The following is a 23,732-nucleotide window of genomic DNA, read 5'->3' as shown; positions in this document are numbered from 1 at the left end:
CTGTCTCTCCTTCTCACTGTAACTCTACCTCTCAAATAAAAAAATAAAATCTAAAAACAAAAAAATACAATAACTAGATATTTAATTGTCTATGTCTTTCAAATTTTATATATATTTGACTTGCCCTTACAAAACTTTTCTTTTGGATCTTCTCATTAAGAAAATGGGAGACTTATTACTTTAGAATGCTAAAATTTATTTGTTTTATTTATTTTAAAGGCAGAGTGACAGAAAAACAGAAACAGATCTTTCATCTTGATGGTTCATCACCAAATGCACACAACAGCCAGCTCTGGGCCAGACCAAAGCCAGGAGCCTAAGTACTCTATTTGGGTCTTCCACATGGGTGACAGGGACCCAAGTACTTGAGCCATCATCTGCTGCCTCTCAGAGTGAACATTAACAGAAAGCTATTAGAAATGGAGTGGGGCCTGAATACATTCATTCTGGCATCTTAACCACTGCAAACGTCTGTACCGCAAATGTTCAGAATGTTCTTAAGAATGCATGGGCCATCAAAGTAAATCTGTTAACTGAACTTGACCATCAAAGATCAAAGATTGTGTTTTTATAAAGAATTTCTAAATTAACTGAAATACCAAAGTTACCTGACAAGTGTTCTAGTACTATTTGAATTTTACAAATTCAGTCAAATAGAAATGGGGTAAATAAGGAATAAAGTTCATAGTGTAAAAAGTAAGGAAAACAAGATTGTTGGGAGAGGAAAATAGTTTATTTAATTATGTTTGCACTGAATGGTAGATGTTATTACCATAAATATCAATGAATAAACACTACTTACCACTATTATGTACTTTCTTAAATTCAGTTTTCATAAGTCAGTCCAGCAGCTTCAACTCTATTTTCTGATTACTTTATACAGACCAGATCTACTATAGTCTAAATTTGTAACTTACTGGGACTGCAGCTGGAACATGTACATTAGAACTTGTAATTGATGCAGGAATAGCAACAGGCATGGTTTGTCCATTCGGAAGATGCAATAGAAGAGGAAATGGGCCTGGCACAGGACTATGAAGAACAAAAGAAATGAAATTAAACAGATTCAAAGAAACCATCACTTAAAAATACAATAGTATTTTTACTTCTATTATTACAATATTAATAAATTTCTTAAGCACTGTAAACTTCAGAAATAAAATTATCTTTAAATATGTTTTTTAAAGATTTATTTTATTTGAAAGAGTTACGCAGAGAGTCAGGGAGAGACAGAGATTTTCCATCTGCTGGCCTACTCTCCACCCAGATGGCCACAACAGCCATAGCTGGGCAAGACCAAATCCAGGAGCCAGAAGCTTCCTCCAGGTCTCTCACATGGGTGCAGGGGTCCAAGGATTTGGGCCATCTTCCCACTGCTTTCTCAGGCCATTAGCAGGGAGCTAGACTGGAAGTGAAGCAGCCAGAACTTTAACTGGCACCTATATGGGATGCTGGTGCTACAGGCAGCAGCTTTATCTGCGAGGGTACAATGCCAGTCCCCAGACCATTATCCATCGGCTAACTCTCCAAATGGCCACAGCAGCCAGGGCTGGGCTAGGCCAAAGCCGGAGTCAGGAATGCCATCCAGATACTCCCACATGGGTGGCAGGGGCCCAAGCACTTGGGCCATCTTTTGTTGCCTTCCTAGGCAACAAAGCTGGATGGGAAGTGGAGTATTTGGGACTCAAACTGTAATACGGGATGCTGGCATCCTAAGTGGCAGTTTAACCTGCTATATCACAATGCTGGTGGGCCCTGAGAACTAGCTGCATTTAAGAACTGAAAGAAGTGTCATCTGGTAATAGAATAATTTTATATGTTTTGCCTTAAAGAGCATGAAAATATAAAAAATCATCTTAAATCAGCTATCTTAGGAAAAATCGTAACAAGAAAAACTTAATTCATACACAGTTCAATGACTGGGCTTAATCACTTACACAATTGGCCTATTGGAGGATGGTGCCTGGGTGATTACAGTACTTGAGGTTGGTGAAGGTACTGCCTGCTGAATAATTACACTTGAATCAGAACTTGTAAGCAGCACATTGGGAACCTGTAATGATGCTGGACGAACAATAGCTGATGTGGGCTGTGCAGTTTGTGCCAATGGTACCTCCTATTTAATAAAGACATAACAAAAAGCGTAGAATTTAAAATGCAATTAATGCATGTACCTTAGTGAACAGAACATAACACACTTGCAAACACATTCATAGGGTAATGCTTAACCTCTCAAATTAGTATCTCAAGTGAACTAAAAAGAAATTTTAGAAGTAGTTGTAAAGGTTCACAGGCAATGTTCAATTAATTTTTAAAAACCTCAGCGTTTTTTTCAGTAAAACTTATTTTCATGTCAATTCAGAAGTAAGTCAGGTTGGACAATTTGGCTATAATTCCAAGAGAATTTTAGTAAAAAAGTAAAAACACGATCCACTCTCAAGAATTAGAAAACTTTAAAATCTATAAGGGAACACCTAAGTCTACTTCCTCATTTTACTGTACAAAAAGAAAACAGGTCCAGAGAAATTTCGCTATGATTAATACAAATTCAACAATGGAAATGTTAAACTATTAACTAATCTTAGGCCATCTTTCCTATATCAAAAACTTCAATAACAAAAGGCCAAGTAATACTGATACCTTGAATACAAAATAATTACTGGAGTGAACTTTCCAAATCAAAGGGAGCTGGAACTTATGATGCAGCCAGGACTGTAAAGATGATCTTTCCCATCTCACTTCAGCTTAACAGGTTAGGAAACATAGAGATTAAGTGCCTTATACAGAACTCCTTAACCAGTTACTATAAAAAATGGGTCCTACTGTGTTCTTTTTGAATTGGCCTTTATGCTGTCACTTATTTTAGAATTTTATTAAGCTATACCAGAAGGATAAATTAGTCCTTTAATGACTTCATTTATTCAACAAGTTTGAGAACTTATATCCTGAAGGACAAGCTTCAGGAAGATAGAGACAATGAACAAGAAATAAACAAGAATATATCAGATTATAACAAGTATTAAGTATCACAGAATAATAAATGTAATACAGTAAAACAGTGAAAGATTACTGAGGATTAGGTAGAGTTGGCGATATTAGATGAAACAGTGAGGGAAGGTGAGCATCTCTTTGCACAAATGGCATTTAAATCAATACTAAAAGGATAAGGAGTAACATATTCCAAGCTGAAGAAAATACTACATATGATGTCTTGAGGCAGGAAAAATATAGTAGTATTTGATAAACTCAACAGAGTGGCTGGCCAGCGCCACAGCTCACTAGGCTAATCCTCCGCCTGCGGCGCCAGCACCCCGGGTTCTAGTCCTGGTCGGGGCACCAGATTCTGTCCCGGTTGTACCTCTTCCAGTCCAGCTCTCTGCTGTGGCCCGGGAGTGCAGTGGAGGATGGCCCAGGTCCTTGGGCCCTGCACCCGCATGGGAGACCGGGAGAAGCACCTGGCTCCTGCCTTCGGCTCAGCGTGGTGCGCCAGCCGCAGTGGCCATTAGGGGGTGAACCAACGGAAAAAGGAAGACCTTTCTCTCTGTTTCTCTCTCTCACTGTCCACTCTGCCTGTCAAAACAAACAAACAAACAAAAAAACTCAACAGAGTGGCATGAAGTGAGAATGTGTGGGCAGATAATACAGATCAAAGAGGGCAGATGCTAAAGCATGTGAATTATCTTTAAAATGGCAAAGGCGATGGAAGCAGGAAGTAAAAGATGATGCTTAAAATGGTGACACTGAACACAAATAGAAGAAAACAAAATCTAAGATATATTCTGGAAGTAGGTCCAGTAAGATCTGCTGTTGTTTTCAGTGTGGAAAAAAAAAAAGAAGAATTAGGACGATCCCTAAATTCTTGGTTTGAGCAACTAGATTGGTAAAGAAAATCTACTGAGATGGGGAAAACTGAGGATGAATCACGGGCTTTGACACAGATGTATAAAGTTTAAGAAGTCTATTAAATATAGAAACATCAAGATGGAATTGGTATAAATTTGAGAGTTATCAGTATAGAGATGTATTTAAGTTTTGGGTCTGGTTGGGCAAGAAGGGTAAGAACTGATTTTTTTTACAACTTGGTATAGCTATGACCTACCCAAAGGGAGTCAATGACTAAAGAATGTAGGAAGTAGGAATACATCTAAAAGATGCTGAAGCAGCCATGAACAGTGAGAAATTGCTAAGTGTGAGGGGACTGGAATGTTTTCTAAGAAGATCTCCAAGATTTAACATTTTTAATAACTGTAATAATGTGGAAAAAAACTTAATATCCAAAATAAACAAAATAATGAAATACATTAAGATACTGATGAGATAAAGTACAACTATGAAAAATGCCTGCAACAGCTGAGGTTGGTCCAGGCAGATGCTAGTGGCTTGAAACTCCATTTGGGTTTTCCATGTGGGTTGCAGGGACTCAAATAGTTAAGTCATCATCTGCTGCCTTGTAGATGCTTTAGCAGGAAGATGGTTTGGAAGCAGAATAGCTGGTACTCAAAACAGGTTCTCCAATATGTAATGTAGTCCCAAGTGCTGGCTTAACCTGATATGTCACAAAACCTGCCAGCTCATTTTTCTGCATTCCTCAAGTTTTTATGAGGATATAATTTCAAAATCAGAAAAGGAAAATGAAAAGAACTGGAAAAAAAAAAAAAAACTAAGATCAAAGCATTTGTTCCTAGATGAAAAGTTACTTCAGACAGAAGACACTGTTATCATCATAGGAGATGACAACTCTGTTACTGTGCCTAAAGGGATAAGATGTGGAGGTGGAAGAGAGTGATATTAATGATTCTGATATAGTGGAGGCCTAGGCTAATGTATGTGTGTTCTAACAAAAAAGTTGAGCAAGTAAAGTAATCATGACAACAACAATAATAAAATAAAGCTTATAGAATAAGGATATAAAAATATTTAATTATATACTGTGTATTTCATGCTGTTATTAGAAAAGAGTAAAAAAGTTAAAAAAAATCAAGAAGTTCATAAAGTAGAAAACTACAGTAGGCCAAGGTTCATTTACTAAAGAAAAAAAAAATTTCATTTTATTTGAAAGGTAGAGTTACAGAGAAAGGAAAAGAGATGGGGAGAGATAGATCTTCCATCCCCAGGGTTCATGTACCAATTTGGCCACAATGGCCAGGGAGGGGCCAGACCAAAGCCAGGATACAGGAGCTGTATCTGGTCTCCCACGTGGGTGGCAGGGGCCCAAGTCTTAGGGTATGTTCTGTTGTTTTACCAGGTGCATTAGCAGGGAGCTGGATCAGAAGTGGAGCAGCCCTAGTGCTGCTCGAACTAGTGCCCATTTGTGATGCCAGCGTTGTAGGCAGCAGCTTTACCTGCTATGCCACAATGCTGGCCCCCAAAAATGATTTTAAACTGTAAGTTTAGTGTAGCATAAGTATACACAGTAGTGTACAGCAATGTCCTATGCTTTCACATTCACTCACCACTCACTGACTCACCAGGGCAACTTCCAGTCCCACAAACTCCACTCACAGTAAGTGTCCTAAACAGGTGTACCACTTCAAAAATCTTTTATATCATATTTTACTGTACCATTTCCATGTTTAGATACACAAAAACTTGCCATTGTGTTACAACCGCCTATACTATTAGTTATAATACATCTGGGTTTTATCCTAGAAGCAACAGGCTGTACTACATACCTTATATGTGTAGGCTAAACCACCACATAGCCTATACGTGTAGGCTTCTGCAGGTATACTCTGTGATATTCACACACTAACAAAGTTACCAACTGATGCATTTCTCAAAACATGTCCATTTTGTTCTCTGACATATGACTATATTTCCTAATTGGTAACTTCTGATATAGTAGGTAAGGTCCAATAAATTACAGTTTTCGAATAACATAATGTAAAAGAGAATATTGCCATTCTCTTTTTTATGTCACATCATCTCTTCCTCTGTGCACCACATGGTGCTCCCAAATAAGTAAGTGTTCATTCTATGTGCTTATGAACAAACAAGTAATCAAGTAGTAGCACAAGCATAGGCCAGGGGGGTCCAAGTTATTACCAGGGTATTCCAGATGCTATCATCATCATGGTTGCTGCTAACCAAGATCCACTGCTGAGAATAACTAGTTCTTTATCCTTTGAAAGCCTAAATAATCATTGCTCATACAAGTTACTAGTTGTACAGATTTCTTAATTAAGCTGCTGATCTGAAATTCTTGGGATACCATGGATACCAGAAAAAAATTCATGAAAATGTATGCTATGAAAAAACTATGCATGGATTTGAAAGTTCTTTTTCACCAAAATAAACTTTTTTCCATAAACTTACTGAAGTGCCCTCATCTAAAGGTAACTAACCAACAAAATACAGAAAAACCACATTAAATGGTAAATTTACATTTCCCTCTTAAAGTAAGTTTTATCTAAAATGACTCTTATTCTCCCCTATAATTTCTCTGTGTTTAAGTTGATTATGTATTAATGGGGTGGGAAACATACAGTCTGTGGGCCATACAAGACCTGTGAAATCATTTGGTCTGGCCCTGCCAAGGCAACCACAGGTGGTACTCAAAATTCAATAAATCTACAGCAGGCTGATTTTTAAGTTGATAATTTTATATGGCCCACAAATGATGTTATAATAGCCAAATGGACCTTGGCAGAAAAAAATGCTCCCCAGCCCTGAATAAAGAAGGAATCTTCTTTCCCTGAAATATTTGGCTAGTCAGAGGCTTTTACACATTAAAAATTAAACTTTACTTGGGGTACCAACTTTTTCCTCCTTAGCTTATATGCTATCACAAATATAACATTCTAACCTTTTCATCACTGGTAGTAGACTCTGGGTGAGGTAAAGGACTATCCTGGTGAGTTGTTTCTACAACAGAAGGCTCCTCAATTTTACTTCTTATGATGGGTGTTGCAAGAGGGGATAAATCTAGAGGCATCTAAAATGTAAACAATAAATAAAGAAAATGTCACAAGTTCAAATGTAGGCCATTAGAAAGTATGAAGTATAAGCTAGCAATATTTTTTCTATCAAAAGTACTCTTCTCTTAATTTTACGATTAACAACGTACTTTTTTAATGTCGTCTTCTGAAGCTTTCTTGAATTCATTCTCAAATGGACTTGCCAACTCATTAAACAAACCCACTTCTTCACAGTTTTTCAAGAATCTTGTTGGAGTTGGGGTCTGATCTGAAATAAAGTCAAGAAGTAATCACACAGACTTAAATATTGTATACCATATTAAGATTCTAAAATATAGCAATAAGTTAACAAATTAGAAGGACTGGTTCAGTCACAGTTGTTAATTCTCTCTTTGGAAAGACCTCTTCCTTTAAAGCAAACAAAATCTGGTTAAGTTTCTGTTGCACTTCCAGGTATTTCCTCCAACTTTGGGAACCATAAAGGATGAAAGAAGTCTTTTGCTCCTTTGTCCACCCCTTCACTCTCCCTTGAGTGGCATGAACATCTTCTACGCAAGAGATAAACTATTATCATTATCTAACACAGTGATAAGAACTTTTAAAAAAAACTTACATTACTAAAAATTATTATAATCTCAATACATGCATTTTGGGTAAAACTAGGATAAGAGCATGTATATTTATTTTAACTTGGCACTTCCACTAGCTGTTCATAATGTATTTTGAAAGCAAGCTTAAATTAAAACAGTATCTTTAGTAGGTAGATTAAAATACCACAAAGAAGAAAAAGAAAGTGAAAAGTCCTGAAAACAAAACAAACTCCTTATTACTATCTACTAAAGCTGATTGTTCAACTTTAGCATATTTTATAAGCTTGGTCTTAACGTTCTAGCTTAATTTCTAGGCAAATAAAATAACTACTTTTTTTACAACTTCAAATATTTTAGCTATACTTAAATTTGCAGCTTATGTTGTTTACATATATATATATATATATATCTACAGAACAAATGTCAGTTAAAGTCTAGGTTGAATGAAAGATAGTAAATTTTGCTCATTTAGTTGTATTGTCCCCAATGCTGTTTATTTATGTTGATTATAATTGGTAGCATATTCAAACTTTGTTAGTATTTTATCTACTTTAGGGCATGAATTTTATAAGTTATTTTAAGGATTTCACCTAAGCTAAATAAAAGTAATCTATTAAGAGCTCTTTTATGAAATTAAATTCAAATATTTATTAACTATTGTGTTTCACAATGGTAATTACTATTTTACCTTTCCCCCTAACATACACAAAGTGTATTAATATTTTTTCTACACATAAATATATTCAACATCAAAATAACCCATTTGTCATACACATTAGACATACTGCAGGCCTATCTTGGTCACTATTAATCATATCAAATTACTGCCTATCAGTATAATCTTTAACCTATACCCTACTCTTATCTCCAAAATCATGCTACATTGAAGGCTTCATGTACATGTATCAGCTTAAGTCCCTCATGACTGAATTAATAAGTCAAACATAAATTTAACTCTTCTCATACCCAAAAGGTTTGCCTATCTAAGCTCTTTAGAAAGCTCACAACTCAGGGAGAGAAAAGTCTTGAAATGCATAAGCATAGATCACTTTCATTAATGACTACTGGGACTGTTAGACTTAAGTAAAGCCAACATAGACACAACTGTGTAACATGCAGATTGCATATGGCTACTGATCATCAGATATATACCACACACATCATGTGTTACAAAGCAATATAAACTGTTCAACATGTCAGTAAAAAAATGGTCAAATGCTGTGTTTGAACGTGTTGTATTTTTCTATTCCATTAAATACAAACAGGAAAATAATTTCTAGAAACCAACTTCAAAACACTTTTTGAGTTAAAATATTAGAGAGATTGCTTTAAGACATTAAGTTTCACAGAAACAAAGATCTTCATGCCTAGGAAAGTGAACTTTTCAGCTTGTTTTTATTTTTTTTTTTTGTTGTTCTAGGTCTTATTATCTGATGCACAGAAGACTAAAGAAATGCATTATTCATTCTTCTACACTTCCTTTCATTTATGGAACTGAAGACCTACTGAAATTCCCTATATCTTTCCTACATAAATTATCTCTGATAGATTGACTACTTTTTGTTATTCCCCATTTCATTACAACCTTTTGATACTGAAAGTACAGGAAAATCAACCAATATTTGCTGTGTTACCTATGCAAAACATTGCATATGATAATTTGATGTATATACTAGTTGTTTAAAAGTACTAATATTACTAAGTTTTCGGACATAATTCCAGACTTACAAATAGTATAACCTAAGGTGTGCAAGAAAGAAGAATCTAGAGTTAATTTGAGTATCTGAAATGCAAATTTATGTGACTGTGATAGAAAAGTGTCTAAAATTTATATTAAATGTTTTATATCATAATCCTTATAAAATACATATAGTAAAATTATTCATATTTTGTATATACACAGATGTGTGTGTGTATATATACTGAAATAACTAGCTAATATAGCATGAAATGAATAAATCAATGCATGAATTGGGTTTCTCTTTTCACATAATATGAAAAATAATTGCTTACATAATACTGTATGTATGTAGGGTCAACACACACGAAAAAAAGCACCTAATGAATTCAGGACCCCTTACGAGTATTTTACTAAGACAAATGTTTTGTTTGGAAAAAAAAAAAATTCTAATCCGGAAATTTGCTAGGTCTTGCTCTCCAACAGGAGGAGCTTCATCCTTTTCTGTCTTCACACAGCCTTGTAAATCAGGTGCCAAGACAGCTAAAAGAAACGTTGACTAAATATATTAGTTCAATTGTAAGAAAAACGTAAATTTTGTAAATGGTATGAATGATGTTCCCAGAGTTCTAATTAACTTCCATGAAACTGACATTGAAATCTCTACTTGAAAATCACACAAAATGTGAAATGAATGGTCAGAAGGAAACATGGAAATGTAATGGGTAAAATACATGTTGCCAACATTTATTGTAAATGAAGTCATTGGAATATCACCAGATTATATTATTTACAGAGAATACACAAAAATTGTGCACATTCCAGGTGAAATATGTATATAAGCTATTAATAAAAGCATATACTAACCAGCCACAATGACACTGTCATTACGTGCTGGACCAAATTTCAGTGTCATCTCATGTTTATGTTTATGGACAGCCAAATGATCCTCGTTGGTAAAACGCTGTGGCAAAAATTTTAAGATACAGTTAAGATTTTCAATTTGATCAAATAATTAAAATGATAAGGAAATTCATTTCCACAACATGTAAAACCACCATTAACAGTGAAATAGCAGTTTTTAAACTATAAAAGAATTTATTATTGTTAGTATAAACATACCAGACTTCAAATAATCATAGAGAAACCCATTACCCAAGAATACACAATATGATTAGGTCACATAACTGATTTAAAAATAAAATCTTAGGCAAAGAAACTATGTAAATTTAATTTGGATACTAAAAACACACCACTAGCATTAAGCCCTTGATTGTAATGTAAATTAAATATACATTATCTCAAAAGTGAAGAGAAAAGGAGAGAAAGGGAAAAGGAGTGAGAGGAGGGAGAGAGAAAGAATATCATTATATTCTTAGAATTGTATTTCTGAATTATATTGAACCTGTTAAAAATGAAAAAAATTAAAATTAAAATTAAAAACAGACCACTATTAAGTTTTTGTCATATAATAGTAGAAATAGATACTCCATGGTACAATGATTTTAAGTACTCTATTTACCTAGACTTAAGCTTACTTACCATATTACTAAATGAAAAATTTCTTAAAATTTCTGTTATAATCCAATAAAGGAATAGCAACCAAAAATAAAGCAGTCCACTTTAAAATAAAATGTTTAACTTAAAGTCTGAGTGCCTTTTCTATCACAGTTCTAAGAAAATAAAACTATTATTTTTAAAAGATTTATTTATTTGCAAGGTAGAGTGACAGGGAGAGACAGGGAATGATCTTCCATTTGCTGGTTCATTCCCCAAATGGCCACACCATCCAGGACTGAGACAGGCTGAAACCAGGAGTCAGGAACACTATCCCAGTCTCCTACATAGAAGCCAGGGACTCAAGCACTTGGGCCATCCATCTTCTCCTACCCTCCCAGGTGCATTAAAGGAAGCTAAATAGGAAGCGGAGTAGCAGGGACCAGAACTATCACTCATACAGGATGCCAGGGGCAGGGGCAGAAGCTCAGTCAGTAAAATTATTTTTAAAGTTATCTAACCTTTTTTTAAAAAAGAAGATTTATTTATTTATTTGAAAGGCAGGTTTATAGAAAGAGAGGGAGAGACAGAGGTAGATCTTCCAGTGCTGGTTCATTTTCTAAATGGCTGCAATAGCCAGGAGCCAGGAGCTTCTTTCAGGTCTCTTACATATGGGTGTAAGGGGCCCAAGCACTTGGGTCATCTTCCACTGCTCTCCCAAGTGCTTTAGCAGGGAGCTGGCTAAGAAGTGGAACAGCAAGGACTCAAACTGGTGTTGCAGAAGTCAGCTTAACCCAGTATACCACAGCACCAGCCTCTAACATGTTTTCTTTCTACCTGTAATTTGGGTAAGTCCTGCATGCCAAAGGTGGCATCTATGATTACAACACACATAAACTGTTATCTCCCATGTCTGGACATCAACCTTTATGAAGATGTTCCTTGTTAAGCAATATTTATAAATGAAAATAGAGAGTGCTTATTTATCTTAAAGCAATAATTTAAAAATGATAAATTAAGAGATCTAAACTCATTCTTTAGTTTATAATCTTACCAATGGGAAGATTAAAAATGTATATATGTGAACTTTGTTCACCAAAACTATCAACATTTGTTTCTTCTCTTGTGACTCCTATTCCACATCCTTTCATGCAATTAACAATAATTTTTAGGAAACCTTAAACAATGTAAAAGAATGCAGTATTTTTTTACTCTAACCTCCAGTCTATAAAGTTAAAACTCCCTCTTTTGTACTCTATTACACTCTGTGTAAGACCTTAGTTACAGCACCCATCACAGTATTACTGATATTTTCATGCCTATCCTTTCAAGCAGGCCAGCTCCTACTGTGTTCCTCCAAATTTAGCATACACTAAATACTCAATAAATGCTGACTGAAAGAGTGAGCTTCATAAAAGGCAAAGGTTGACTCTTAAAGATGAGTCGGTGGGGATGACAGAATCCACTCCAATCTGTTCTGTAAGGTCAGTTAAGCTTTGATTTACATTGGCTATCTTTTATCACTAGGTCTTTATATTAGTTCACATACCAAAAAAAGACCATCACTATCCTTCTTCAGAACCCATCTGTATTACCAATAAAGGAGACTGTTCTATCCCCTTACTTCTTCATTCATTCATTCTCATTTACTGAGCACCACAGACCACAATCCAATCCCTTCCCCGACTCAGGTGCTACTTTCCTATCACTTTTATCATTGTGAATCCTCCAAAATTTAGGAGTAAGTAGTGGTGCTTTCGACAAACTGCTGAATACAAAACTCAAGAATGAACATACCTGCCCAGTTAAGTGATACTATTTACTGCCTTTTTATTTTGTATTACAGTTCTCAATATACAAATCTTTTATCCCACACTAGAAGTATCTAAAAGGAAAACTCATTTTATGTACTAGAGAACCTCAAAATGTAGCTTTGTCACTGGAGACAATCAATAAACATTTGTGAATGAATAGGTCTCAGATTTGAAAACTGCAAAGCAATTTATTAAAATTGCCAAAGCAATTTAATGAAGAAAGTAAATTCTTTTCAACAAAGCATGTTGGAAAATCTGAAAAAACATATTGAAAAAAAATCAGTTTTAACCCTTCCCTCATACTATAAACAAAAATTAATTCAAACTGAAACAGAGACCTAATGAAAAAGCAAGCTTTTAGGAAAACTAAAGGGAAATATCTTTGTGGCCTAAGGGTAGACAAAAATTTAAGTCACAGAAAGCAGCAATCATAAAAAGGGAAAAAATTAATGTTAGACTTCTTAAAATTAGAAATATCTATTCATCAAAAATATTTTTATGAGAATTAAGATGTAAACCACAGATTTAAAAAATATTTGAGAATGGTCTAGTATCCAGGCTATAAAAGAACTCCTACAACTCAAAAGACAACTCAATTTTTAAAAAATGGGCCAAATATTTGAAAAAATATCTCACAAAAATTAAAGTACCAAATGGCCAATTAGCACATTAAAAAAGTACCTACCTTTTCATTAACCATCAAAGAAACACAATTAAAACCACAATGAAATACCAGTCTACACACATGAAAATGGCTAAAATTTAACAGGCTGACAGGGCCAAAAATCCTGACAAGGATGGGCATAAGACCTCTCATAAGTTGTTGGTAGAAAGTAAAGTGGTATATCCATTTTGGAAAGCAGTTTGATAACTTCCTAAAAGGTTAAACATATAGCCAGTATATAATCCCATCATTATACTCCTAGGAATTAATCTAAGAGAAATGAAAGCATGCATCCATACAAAGACTGGTACATGAACATTCACAGCAGCTTTGACAAAAACTGGAACTAAGTCAAATGTCCACCAACACATGAATGGATACACAAATGTGGAAAATTGAAATACTATTCTCCAACAAGGAGAATTAACTACTGATCATATAACTTGGAGGGATCTGAAATTGTATGGTATGAAAGAAGACACACATATGTACATACTGTATGACTCTACTTAGATAAAATTCTGGAATACAAAAAGAAATATACAGCGACAGAAGGCAGATCAGTGATTTCCAGGAGTAGAAGGGATAAGAGGAATTACAAATGAAAATGAGGAAACTTTTGGGATGATGCATGTGTTCACTATCTTGACTGTGGTGATGGTTTTATGAGTACACACACACATATATTAAAACTTATTAAATTGTATACCATAAGTATAAGCAGTCTATTATATATCATTATATCTTTTAAAAAAAAGATTTATTTGTTTGAGAGTCAGAGTTACAGACAAAGAGAGTGAGAGACAGAATCTTCCATCCTCTGGTTCACTCCTGAAATGGCTGCAATGGCCAGAGCTGGACCTAACTGAAGCCAGGAGTCAGGAGCTTCTTCCAGGTCTCTTACCTGGGTACATGGGCTCAAGCAACTGGGTCATCCTCTGCTGTCTTCCCAGGCCACTAGAAGGGAGCTGGATTGAAAGAAGAGCAGCCAGGACTCGAACCCACACCCATATGGGATGCTGGAGCCTCAGGTGGAGGTTCAACCCACTATGCCAAAGCACTGGCCTCAATCAATTATATTTTCATTAAAATACCAATAAACAAGAACCAACAAAGCACTTTAATGCTTACTTATGATTCATTGCCTTACCAATACTTAGTGATTTCACTACATGTTAAATTCTTTCACTCTTCCTTAGTGTCTAGTTATTTTATAGACATTTTAACTATTTTATAGAATTATAATGGCAGATTAATAATTTAATGGCCTGTCTTAAAACTGAAATATGGCTTTCTGAAACTGCTTCCATACATTTGTATTAAATATGTTAGATTTAAGAATGTGAATACATTAGTGATACTGTCAAATATTAGCTCATTTCTTAAGAGTTCAGTCAGTAGGGGCCGGCGCTGTGGCACAGTGAGAAAAACTGCTGCCTGCTGTGTTAGCATCCCATACGGGTGCTGGTTGAGTCCCGGCTGTTCCACTTCCAAACCAACTCTCTGCTATGGCCTGGGAAAGCAGTGGAAGATGGCCCAAGTGCTTGGGCCCTTGTACCTGCATGGGGGACCCAGAAGAAGCACCTGGTTTATAGCATCAGATCAGTGCAGTTCGGGCCATTGCAGCCACTTAAGGAGTGGATGAGCACATGGATGACTTCTCTCTCTACTTCTGCCTCTCTGTAACTCTGCCCTTCAAATAAATAAATAAATCTTAAAAAAAAAAAAAAAAAAAGAGTTCAGTCAGTATTCATCCTGGAGTTTTATCCAGTGTCTTCACCTTTCCATGACAAGATATAATATCTCTGGCTCCCCATATTAGACTATTTTCTAAAACTCAGATGTGCTAATGGGGAAAAAGAAGAATTTCTCCTCAAAAATTTTTTAGATTTTTTTCATTCTACCACTAAAATTTTACAAAATATTGTAAGAAAATAATGATACTATATTCTATTACTAAAGAAAACACTATAGTATTTCAATAAATGGAAATATACATCATGATTTAAAGTAATTTATATATTACCTGGCCACATCCAGGGGCAGTGCATAGAAAGGGTTTGTCATCACTCATATTCCACAGGTCCTTGTATTGCCTATAATAAAACAAACATATATGGCTACATACTTGTGTTACAGTACATATTTTTAAGCAAAGAATACTTTTATTTTTTTTATTTTATTTTATTTTTTTTTTTTTTTACAGGCAGAGTGGACAGTGAGAGAGAGAGACAGAGAGAAAGGTCTTCCTTTGCCGTTGGTTCACCCTCCAATGGCTGCCGCGGCCGGCGCGCTGCGGCCGGCGCACCGCGCTGATCCGATGGCAGGAGCCAGGAGCCAGGTGCTTTTCCTGGTCTCCCATGGGGTGCAGGGCCCAAGCACCTGGGCCATCCTCCACTGCACTCCCGGGCCACAGCAGAGGGCTGGCCTGGAAGAGGGGCAACCGGGACAGAATCCGGCGCCCCGACCGGGACTAGAACCCGGTGTGCCGGCGCCGCTAGGCGGAGGATTAGCCTAGTGAGCCGCGGCGCCGGCCGCAAAGAATACTTTTAAATACAAATCAAGACTTGATTTTCATTAAGTTTATTAATTTTTGTATTTGAATATGAGAGAAAGTACTTCTGCTTATATCGATTATATTTTAACCATATCTTACAATTTCTTATTGTGAACTGACAAATAGGTGTAACATGTAGGTTTTGTACATGAGATTATGAACACTGCTCTATCCAGCTTCTTAAAAGTACTGAGGGTATAAGTATAAAATAGTTATGGTGAAAAAAGTATTCATGATGTGAAAGTACTCATGGTAAAATGAATAAATTTCATTCATTCAAAAAATTAAATGAATAGACACCATGTAATTTTTTTTTTTTTTTTTTTTTTGACAGGCAGAGTGGACAGAGAGAGAGAGAGACAGAGAGAAAGGTCTTCCTTTTGCCGTTGGTTCACCCTCCAATGGCCGCTGTGGCTGGTGCGCTGCGGCCAGTGCATTGCACTGATCTGAAGCCAGGAGCCAGGTGCTTCTCCTGGTCTCCCATGGGGTGCAGGGCCCAAGCACTTGGGCCATCCTCCACTGCCTTCTCGGGCCATAGCAGAGAGCTGGCCTGGAAGAGGGGCAACCGGGACAGAATCTGGCGCCCCGACCGGGACTAGAACTCGGTGTGCCGGCGCCGCAGGCAGAGGATTAGCCCCGCGGCGCCGGCCCCCATGTAATCTTTTAAGGATCATATTGTATAATTAAGGAAATCTTAGACAAAATTTCTATGCTGTCTTAAGTGCTAGTAAAAGATTTTCACTTATTGGCTACATATTTCCATTAAATACCCCACCAAATCATTAATAGTCACATGTCTGAAAATAAATTCTTACATCCTTTCTTAATTTCACTCCTTTTCCTATGTTTGAGGCACTGTAGAGGACTCAAAGGGAAAACAAAAATGAGAGAAACAGATCCCAGCCTCAGAGGATCTTTCTTCTCAGTCTACAAGATTGGTTCCAAGACCTCTTATGGATACCCAAATCCAAAGCTGTCCAATCTCTTATACAAAATAACACAGTAGGGGCCAGCACTGTGGCATGGCAAACTAAGTCTCTGCCTGTGACACCGGCATCCCATATGGGTGCCAGCTCATGTCCCGGCTGCTCCTCTTCCGATCCAGCTCTCTGCTTATGGCCCCGGGAAAGCAATGGAAGATGGCCCAAATGCTTCGGCCCCTACACCTGCATTGGAGACACGGAAGAAGCTCCTGGCTCTTGACTTCTAATAGGCCCAGCTCTGGCCATTGCGGCCATTTGGGGAGTGAACCAGCAAATGGAAGACTTCTCTTCTCTCCCTCTCTCTGTAGCTCTACCTTTCAAATAAACAAATAAAAATCTAAAAAAAAAAAAAAAAAAAAGGCACAGTAACTAAACATAACTTATGCAATCCTCTTGTGTTCTTTAAATTGTCTCTAGATTACTTATAATAACTAATAAAATATAAATGCTATACATACAGGTAGATAGACATTATATCCTATAGTCTAAGAAACAGTAAGAAAAAGTTTGTGCATGTTCAGCACAGATGGCATTTTTTAAAGTGTGTTTTCAATGTGAATTGAGTGGATCCAGATATGGATCCCACAGATACAGAAACCTGACTGTATTAACACAATCTCTAATTCTATAATCTTTTTCTAAATCCTAAAATCCCAAATCTTTGTTGGTGGTCTAGCTAAAATTAAAACCAATCTTCTGAGTCAAAGTTCAAAGTTTTTGCCAATATTTTTACACTGTTTCCTCCTACCATACTGAAAGTTTTGTCAGAGTTTTGATATTTCTAGGAAACCTATGCTGGTTCATAGTAGTTACTGCTTTGTGTTTTGAACAAATACACAGTCATCAAAGAGAACACAAAAGGTTTCCAGGAAGTCACAATTAACACTTTATATATTCATAAGAGCTATAAATTACGATTCCTATCTCAGAACAACAACAAAAAACAAATTGAAAACATCAACTCTTCTTAGATCCACCAGAGAACTGAGGTCATAGAAAGTGGAAACAGAGGCAAACACTGTGAATCACAATTTACCAGTAGCAGGAGCCTACCAACGGAGCCATTACCAATATGAATACTTAAACTTGAATTCAGACCAACTGAGAGAGCCTCAGTAATGACTAGTTTGAGAAAAACAACAACTCTTGGGGCCCAGTCCCAGAAGGCAGGCCACTAGTATCTCAGGATGAAGACAGGAGAAAAAAAATCTTGCTTCCAGCAAAAGGAGCTAAAACATAAACATTTTGAAATAGCATACAGCATTTCTGTTCTCCTTAACAAACCACTATTCCTCCAAATTATTTTACAACAGCCTAACTGAGCTGGGGAAAAAATAACCAACTCCAATATCCCCTCAACCCTGCTCACCTCAACAGCTGAAAGTAATGACTACAGAATGCTTCCTTTCTCCCCACACCTTATCCCCAGGCTCCCCATCAGTCAGATTGCTTGTATCAGACCTTATTTAAGAAGGTACCTCCCTAGGGAAACACAAAGACAATACAGGGAATAAAAACAAGGCTACTGGAGGGTATTTTAGACAGCCACAGCTACAAGAAATAATAAACACAGCCTAACTCCAGTTTCAACAAAAAATTACAAGGCATACTAAGAAGGCAAAACATAGTTTAGAGACAAAAAAAAAAAAAAAGGTAAGTAAAAATAAAAAGCTACAGAATTAGATTCAAATAGCGCAGGGATTTGGGACTTAATGGGCTGGAAATTTAAAGTAACTATGAATAATATGCTATGGATCATAATGGAAAAAGCAGATAACATGAATGATGTAAGAAGAGAAGGAAATTCTCAGGAAGAATAAAAAGAAAATGTTAGAAATAAGAACTGTCATAGAAATGAATGCCTCTGGTACACTGATCAGCATATTGGCTACAATGGAGTAAAGAACCAAGGTCAAAGTAAGCTTCTAAAACTAAAATGCAAACAAAAAGGACTGAAAAATCAAACAAAAATGTCTAAGAATTGCAGGACAGTGATAAAAGATTTAACATGTATAATGGGAGAGAAGGAGAAAAAAAGAAAGGGAACAAAGAAATATTTTAAGTAGTAAAGACTGTTTCAAAATTAATAAAGATACCACACCATAGATCTTAGAAGCTCAGAAAACAAAAAGAATAAACACATAAAACCCGTACCTAAATCTATCATTTTCAAACTGAAGAAAAATCAAAGACAAAAAAAATCCTCAAGCCATTAAAAAACAAAAAAAGCAGCAACACTGGTCTAAGAGGTATTTCTGTAAGTATCTTTTGCTCACAAAATAAAAATTCACCTGTGAGAATTTATAATAGAACTCATCTTAGAAAAAAATAGCTATATAAAATGACTCTAATGAACAATGCTTCATGAATCTGTAAGGTTTGCACTCTGGAGAACTAACCCTAAAACACATGATGTAACTGATATTTATGACCTTTAAATCCCCAAAGATGGCTTGAAATGGGGGTGGTAAAGCACTGTCATTAATTTTTCCCTTAGTACAAAAAAGATTTTCCCTTTAGTAATAAAAGGATTATTATAAGTGAAATCTTGACAGATCAAACTGAGACTGTTCAACAATTATGGCTTTAAGTGGTAAACAATTCTTAATTATTCTGTATAACTTCAATGAGGTAAGAGTGCCAATCTTCTGATGGCTGTAAAAACATCTTGGTGAATCTTTGAAACTCCCCCCACTGAGAGGACGAGTCAGTCTCCTTGCTTTGAATTTGGGAATGCATAGTTACTTCAACCAACAGGGTGGAAATGATACAAGGGAGGGTCAGAAGTCTCAAAGCCTCTGCCTCGCCATCTACCTCCAAGGACACTCTATTTCAGAATCCAGATATCATGATATGACCAGACATTCAACTTTTCCTATCTGAGGGCCCACACATCAAAAAGTAGAGATGAGCAGGCATTGTGGTACGGCTGGTCCAGCTACCACTTGAGAAGCTCATATCCTCTACTGCAGTGCAAGACTGAGTCCCAGTTACAATGCTTCCAACACTGCTTCCTAATGCCAATTCTGTTACTTTCTGGCTTAATAAAATGAGATAGTTGGATTTCCACAGTTGCCTCCTGTATTCAATGTGTTGTGCTACAGCTGTCATGTAGCCTTTGGATGAGTCCACTGTACGCTCATGAGAAAAAAAAAAAAGAGTAAAAAAAGGCAAATAACAGCTTTGTACTATTACTAAAATGGTTGTGACTTTACATACCCCTGAAAGATATCTGGAACTCTTAGAGTCATTGGATTACATTATGACAATTGCTGGTATAGCCTAAATCTCAGGAGGAAAGCAGGTGCTGTAGTTTTTCAGATACCTCTTGTAAGATTAACAAAGTTTTCTTCTATTTCTAGTGTACTGAGAGTTTTAATCATAAATAAACTTTTCCACATGCTTTTTCTGCATCTATTAACTATTTTTTTCTTTCATTATGTTGTCACAATGATTTTTTTGGGATATTAATATAAAGAAAACAGATTTAATGTAGCTCATAGATACAATTCCAAGAATCTAATGATGCTTCCTTCCTCTTTTTCTCTTTCTGAATTTTTGAGATAACACATTTTAAACTTACATTATAATCAGAGGCTTAATGCTCCACCAAATAGAGTTCAACTAAAAAGATTACAGTTCAACAGGAATATAGGCAAGAGTTACAAGCAACGATCAAATGAAAAGATGTTAATTTCACTCATATTAAATCATCACAGATCATTAAAACTATAGCAGCTGGGACTGGTACTGTGGCGTAGTAGGCTGTCTCTGCCTGTGGTGCCAGAATCCCATAGGGGCATTGGTTCAAGTCCCGGCTGCTCGTCTTCAGATCCAGCTCTGCGCTATGGCCTGGGAAAGCAGTTGAAGATGGCCCCAGTGCTTGGGCCCTTGCACCCACATGGGAGACCAGGAAGAAGTTCCAGACTTCTGGCTTTGGATCGACTCAGCTCCGGCCGTTGGCGGCTATCTGGGGAATGAACCAGCAGATGGAAGACCTTTCTCTCTCTCTCATCTGTCTGTAACTCTACCTCTCAAATAAATAAAAAAAAAAAAAAAAAAAAAACTATAATAGTATAATCATTTGTTTGACGAAGATATAAAACCAAATTTGACAAAACTATGTTTGCAGCAATACTGATAATTTTTTAAAATTGTTTTTCTTTTTAAATTTCAGCTCCTACATATAAGGAAGAACATGTGGTATTTGCCTTTCTGTGTCTGGTTTATTTTACTCAACTTAATGTGTTCCAGTTGGATCCATTTTAATTCAAATGGTAGGATTCCATTCTTTTTTTATAGTTGAATAATATTACTTTGCATACATATATACGATATTTTCTTTAACCCTTCATCTTATGAAGAACACCTTGGTTGATTCCATATTTTGGCTATTGTGAACAATGTAGCTATAAACATGGTGGTGTTGGTATTTCCTTGATAAAATGTGTTCATGTCTTTTGGGAATATATCCAGGAGTGGGACTGCTGGATTATATGGCAAGTGTAGTTTTTTTTTACGAACTCTCCATACTGTTTTCCACAGTGGTTGTACTAATTTACATTCCCAAGAGCAGTGTAAAAGTGTTCTTCTTACTCCACATTCTCATCAACATTTCCTTCTCTGTCTTTTGGATAATAGCCATCTGACAGGGATGATGTGGTATCTCACTGTTTTTTTTTTTTTGTTTTTTGTTTTTTTTTTGACAGGCAGAGTGGACAGTGAGAGAGAGAGAGAGAAAGGTCTTCCTTTTGCCATTGGTTCACCCTCCAATGGCCGCCACAGCTGGCACGCTGCGGCCGGCACACCGCACTGATCCGAAGCCAGGAGCCAGGTGCTTCTCCTGGTCTCCCATGGGGTGCAGGGCCCAAGCACTTGGGCCATCCTCCACTGCACTCCCAGGTCACAGCAGAGAGCTGGCCTGGAAGAGGGGCAACTGGGAAAGAATCTGGTGCCCCGACCGGGATTAGAACCCGATGTGCCGGCACCGCTAGGTGGAGGATTAGCCTAGTGAGCCGCGGCGCCGGCCCTCACTGTGGTTTTGATTTTCATTTTCTTGATGGTTAGTGATATTGAGCATTTTTCCTATATTTCTTAACCATTTGTATTTCTTCTTTGGAGAATTGTCTATTGAAGTCCTTTGCCCATTTTTACACTAGATTTTTTTTAATTGTTCAGTTTTTTGAATTGCTGATATATTCTGGATATTTATCCTTTCTCAGGTAAGTGGCTTGCAAATATTGTTTGACCATTCTACCAGTTGTCTCTTCACTCTATTGATTGTTTCGTTTATGTACACAAGTTTCTGAGTTTGATATAGTCCCATTTGTCTACTTTTGTTTTTGTTGCCTGTACTTTGGAAGTGTTATCCAAGAAGTCATTGCCTACACCAACATCTTGAAGTGTTTCCTCTTCCACACACGCAATACTTTTCAACTGGTAAGCCAACCAGAATTACTGGAACAAATTCCCTTGGATATGAATATATATTTCTCCAAATCGTATTCACTAATATTTTGCTTAGGATTTTCACATCTATGTTCATAGAAACAACCTTGCCAGGTATCAAGTTTATGATGACCTAATAAAAAAAGAGTTGAAACATGTTCACTCTTTTTTTTTATTTAAAAAGATTTATTTATTTATTTGAAAGGCAGAGTTACAGGAAGGCAAAGGCAGAGGCAGAGGCAGAGGCAGAGGCAGAAGCAGAGAGAGAGAGAGATGTCTTACATCCACTGGTTCCCTCATCAGATGGCCATAATGGCCAGAGCTGTGCCAATCCAAAGCCGGGAGCCAGGAGCTTCCTTTTATTCTCCCACATGGGTGCAGGGGCCCAAAGACTTGGACTATCTTCTACTGCTTAGAACCGGCGCCTATATGGGCTGCCGGCACTGCAGGTGGTGGCTTTACCCACTATGCCACAGTGCCAGCCCCTATTCATTCCTTTTGATTCTCTGCAAGAATCTTATATGCTGGAAGAATTTTCTAGGGAAGCTGAGATACAGTTTTCTTTGTGAAGAGGTTTTTAAGTTATGAGTTCAGTATCTTTTTTTTTTTTAAAAAAGGATGTTAAAATTCTTGTATCCATTTTTTTCCTCCACAAATTCATTATATTTACACTTTCATATCCTTCATCTTCCAGATCTGTGATGATGTCCCCTTTTAAATCGCTGGTATTGGGGCCGGCACTGTGGCACACTGGGTTAAAGCCCCAACTTGTAGCGCTGGCATCCCATATGGGCATCTGTTCAAGTCATGGTTACTCTACTTCCGATTCGACTCTCTGCTATGGCCTGGGAAAGCAGTGGAAGATGGCCCAAGTCCTTGGGTCCCTGCATCCTCATGGGAGACCTGTAAGAAATTCCTGGCTCCTAGTTTCTGATCAGCTCAGCTCTGGCTATTATGGTCATCAGTGGAGTGTGCTAGCAGATGGAAGACATCTCTCTCTCTCTCTCTCTGGCTTGATCTCTCTCTGTAACTCTCTTTCAAATAAATAAAATAAATCTTTAAAAAAAGAATCTCTGGGGCTGGCACTGTGGTGCAGTAGGTTAATCCTCCGCCTGCAGCACCAGCATCCCATATGGGCGCCAGTTCTAGTCCTGGCTGCTCCTCTTACAATCCAGCTCTCTGCTGTGGCCTGGGAAAGCAGTAGATGGCTCAAGTCCTTGGGCCCCTGCACCCGTGTGGGAGATCTGGAAGAAGCTCCTGGCTCCTGGCTTTGGATCAGTGCAGCTCCGGCGTTGCAGCCATTTGGGGAGCAAACCAACAGAAGGAAGACCTTTCTCTCTGTCTCTCCCTCTCACAGTCTGTAACTCTACCTCTCAAAAAAATAATATCTTAAAAAAAAAAAGAATCCCTAGTATTGCTAATTATTTTTCTTAATCAGTCTTAACTATGGAATTACTCATCTTATTGCTTTAAAATTTCTTTTCTCTGCTCATGTATTCCACAGTACTTTTGCTTTCTAGTTGCCCAATTCCATTTAAAACAGCAAAACCAAATAACTAGGAATAAATCTAATGAAAAACGTAT

The 23,732-nt window shown here is 36.9% G+C and overlaps 1 protein-coding gene across 21 annotated transcripts in view; it reads right to left on the bottom strand.

Annotated features, from left to right (window-relative positions):
- The window catches only part of ATF2 (activating transcription factor 2), a 107,549-nt gene that overhangs the window by 45,913 nt on the left and 37,904 nt on the right, over positions 1–23,732 (bottom strand). For 12 of the 21 annotated variants that reach the window (XM_070070663.2, XM_070070661.2, XM_051848480.2 and 9 more), the window contains 6 exons: positions 15,187–15,256; positions 10,053–10,149; positions 7,067–7,185; positions 6,806–6,934; positions 1,938–2,116; positions 918–1,032 (listed from right to left, as the gene is read on the bottom strand). In XM_070070663.2, the coding sequence (XP_069926764.1) occupies positions 918–1,032; positions 1,938–2,116; positions 6,806–6,934; positions 7,067–7,185; positions 10,053–10,149; positions 15,187–15,256 (709 nt within the window). The remainder of the gene's footprint in view (positions 1–917; positions 1,033–1,937; positions 2,117–6,805; positions 6,935–7,066; positions 7,186–10,052; positions 10,150–15,186; positions 15,257–23,732) is intronic. The other 9 variants (XM_051848487.3, XM_089328119.1, XM_070070665.2 and 6 more) reach the window with 1 other exon arrangement.

This window comes from Oryctolagus cuniculus, chromosome 3 (genome assembly GCF_051225735.1).
Source record: "Oryctolagus cuniculus isolate XC-2025 breed Fujian yellow rabbit chromosome 3, ASM5122573v1, whole genome shotgun sequence".
Classification (NCBI taxonomy): Eukaryota; Metazoa; Chordata; class Mammalia; order Lagomorpha; family Leporidae; genus Oryctolagus; species Oryctolagus cuniculus.
This window is presented reverse-complemented; position numbering and strand designations above follow the sequence as displayed.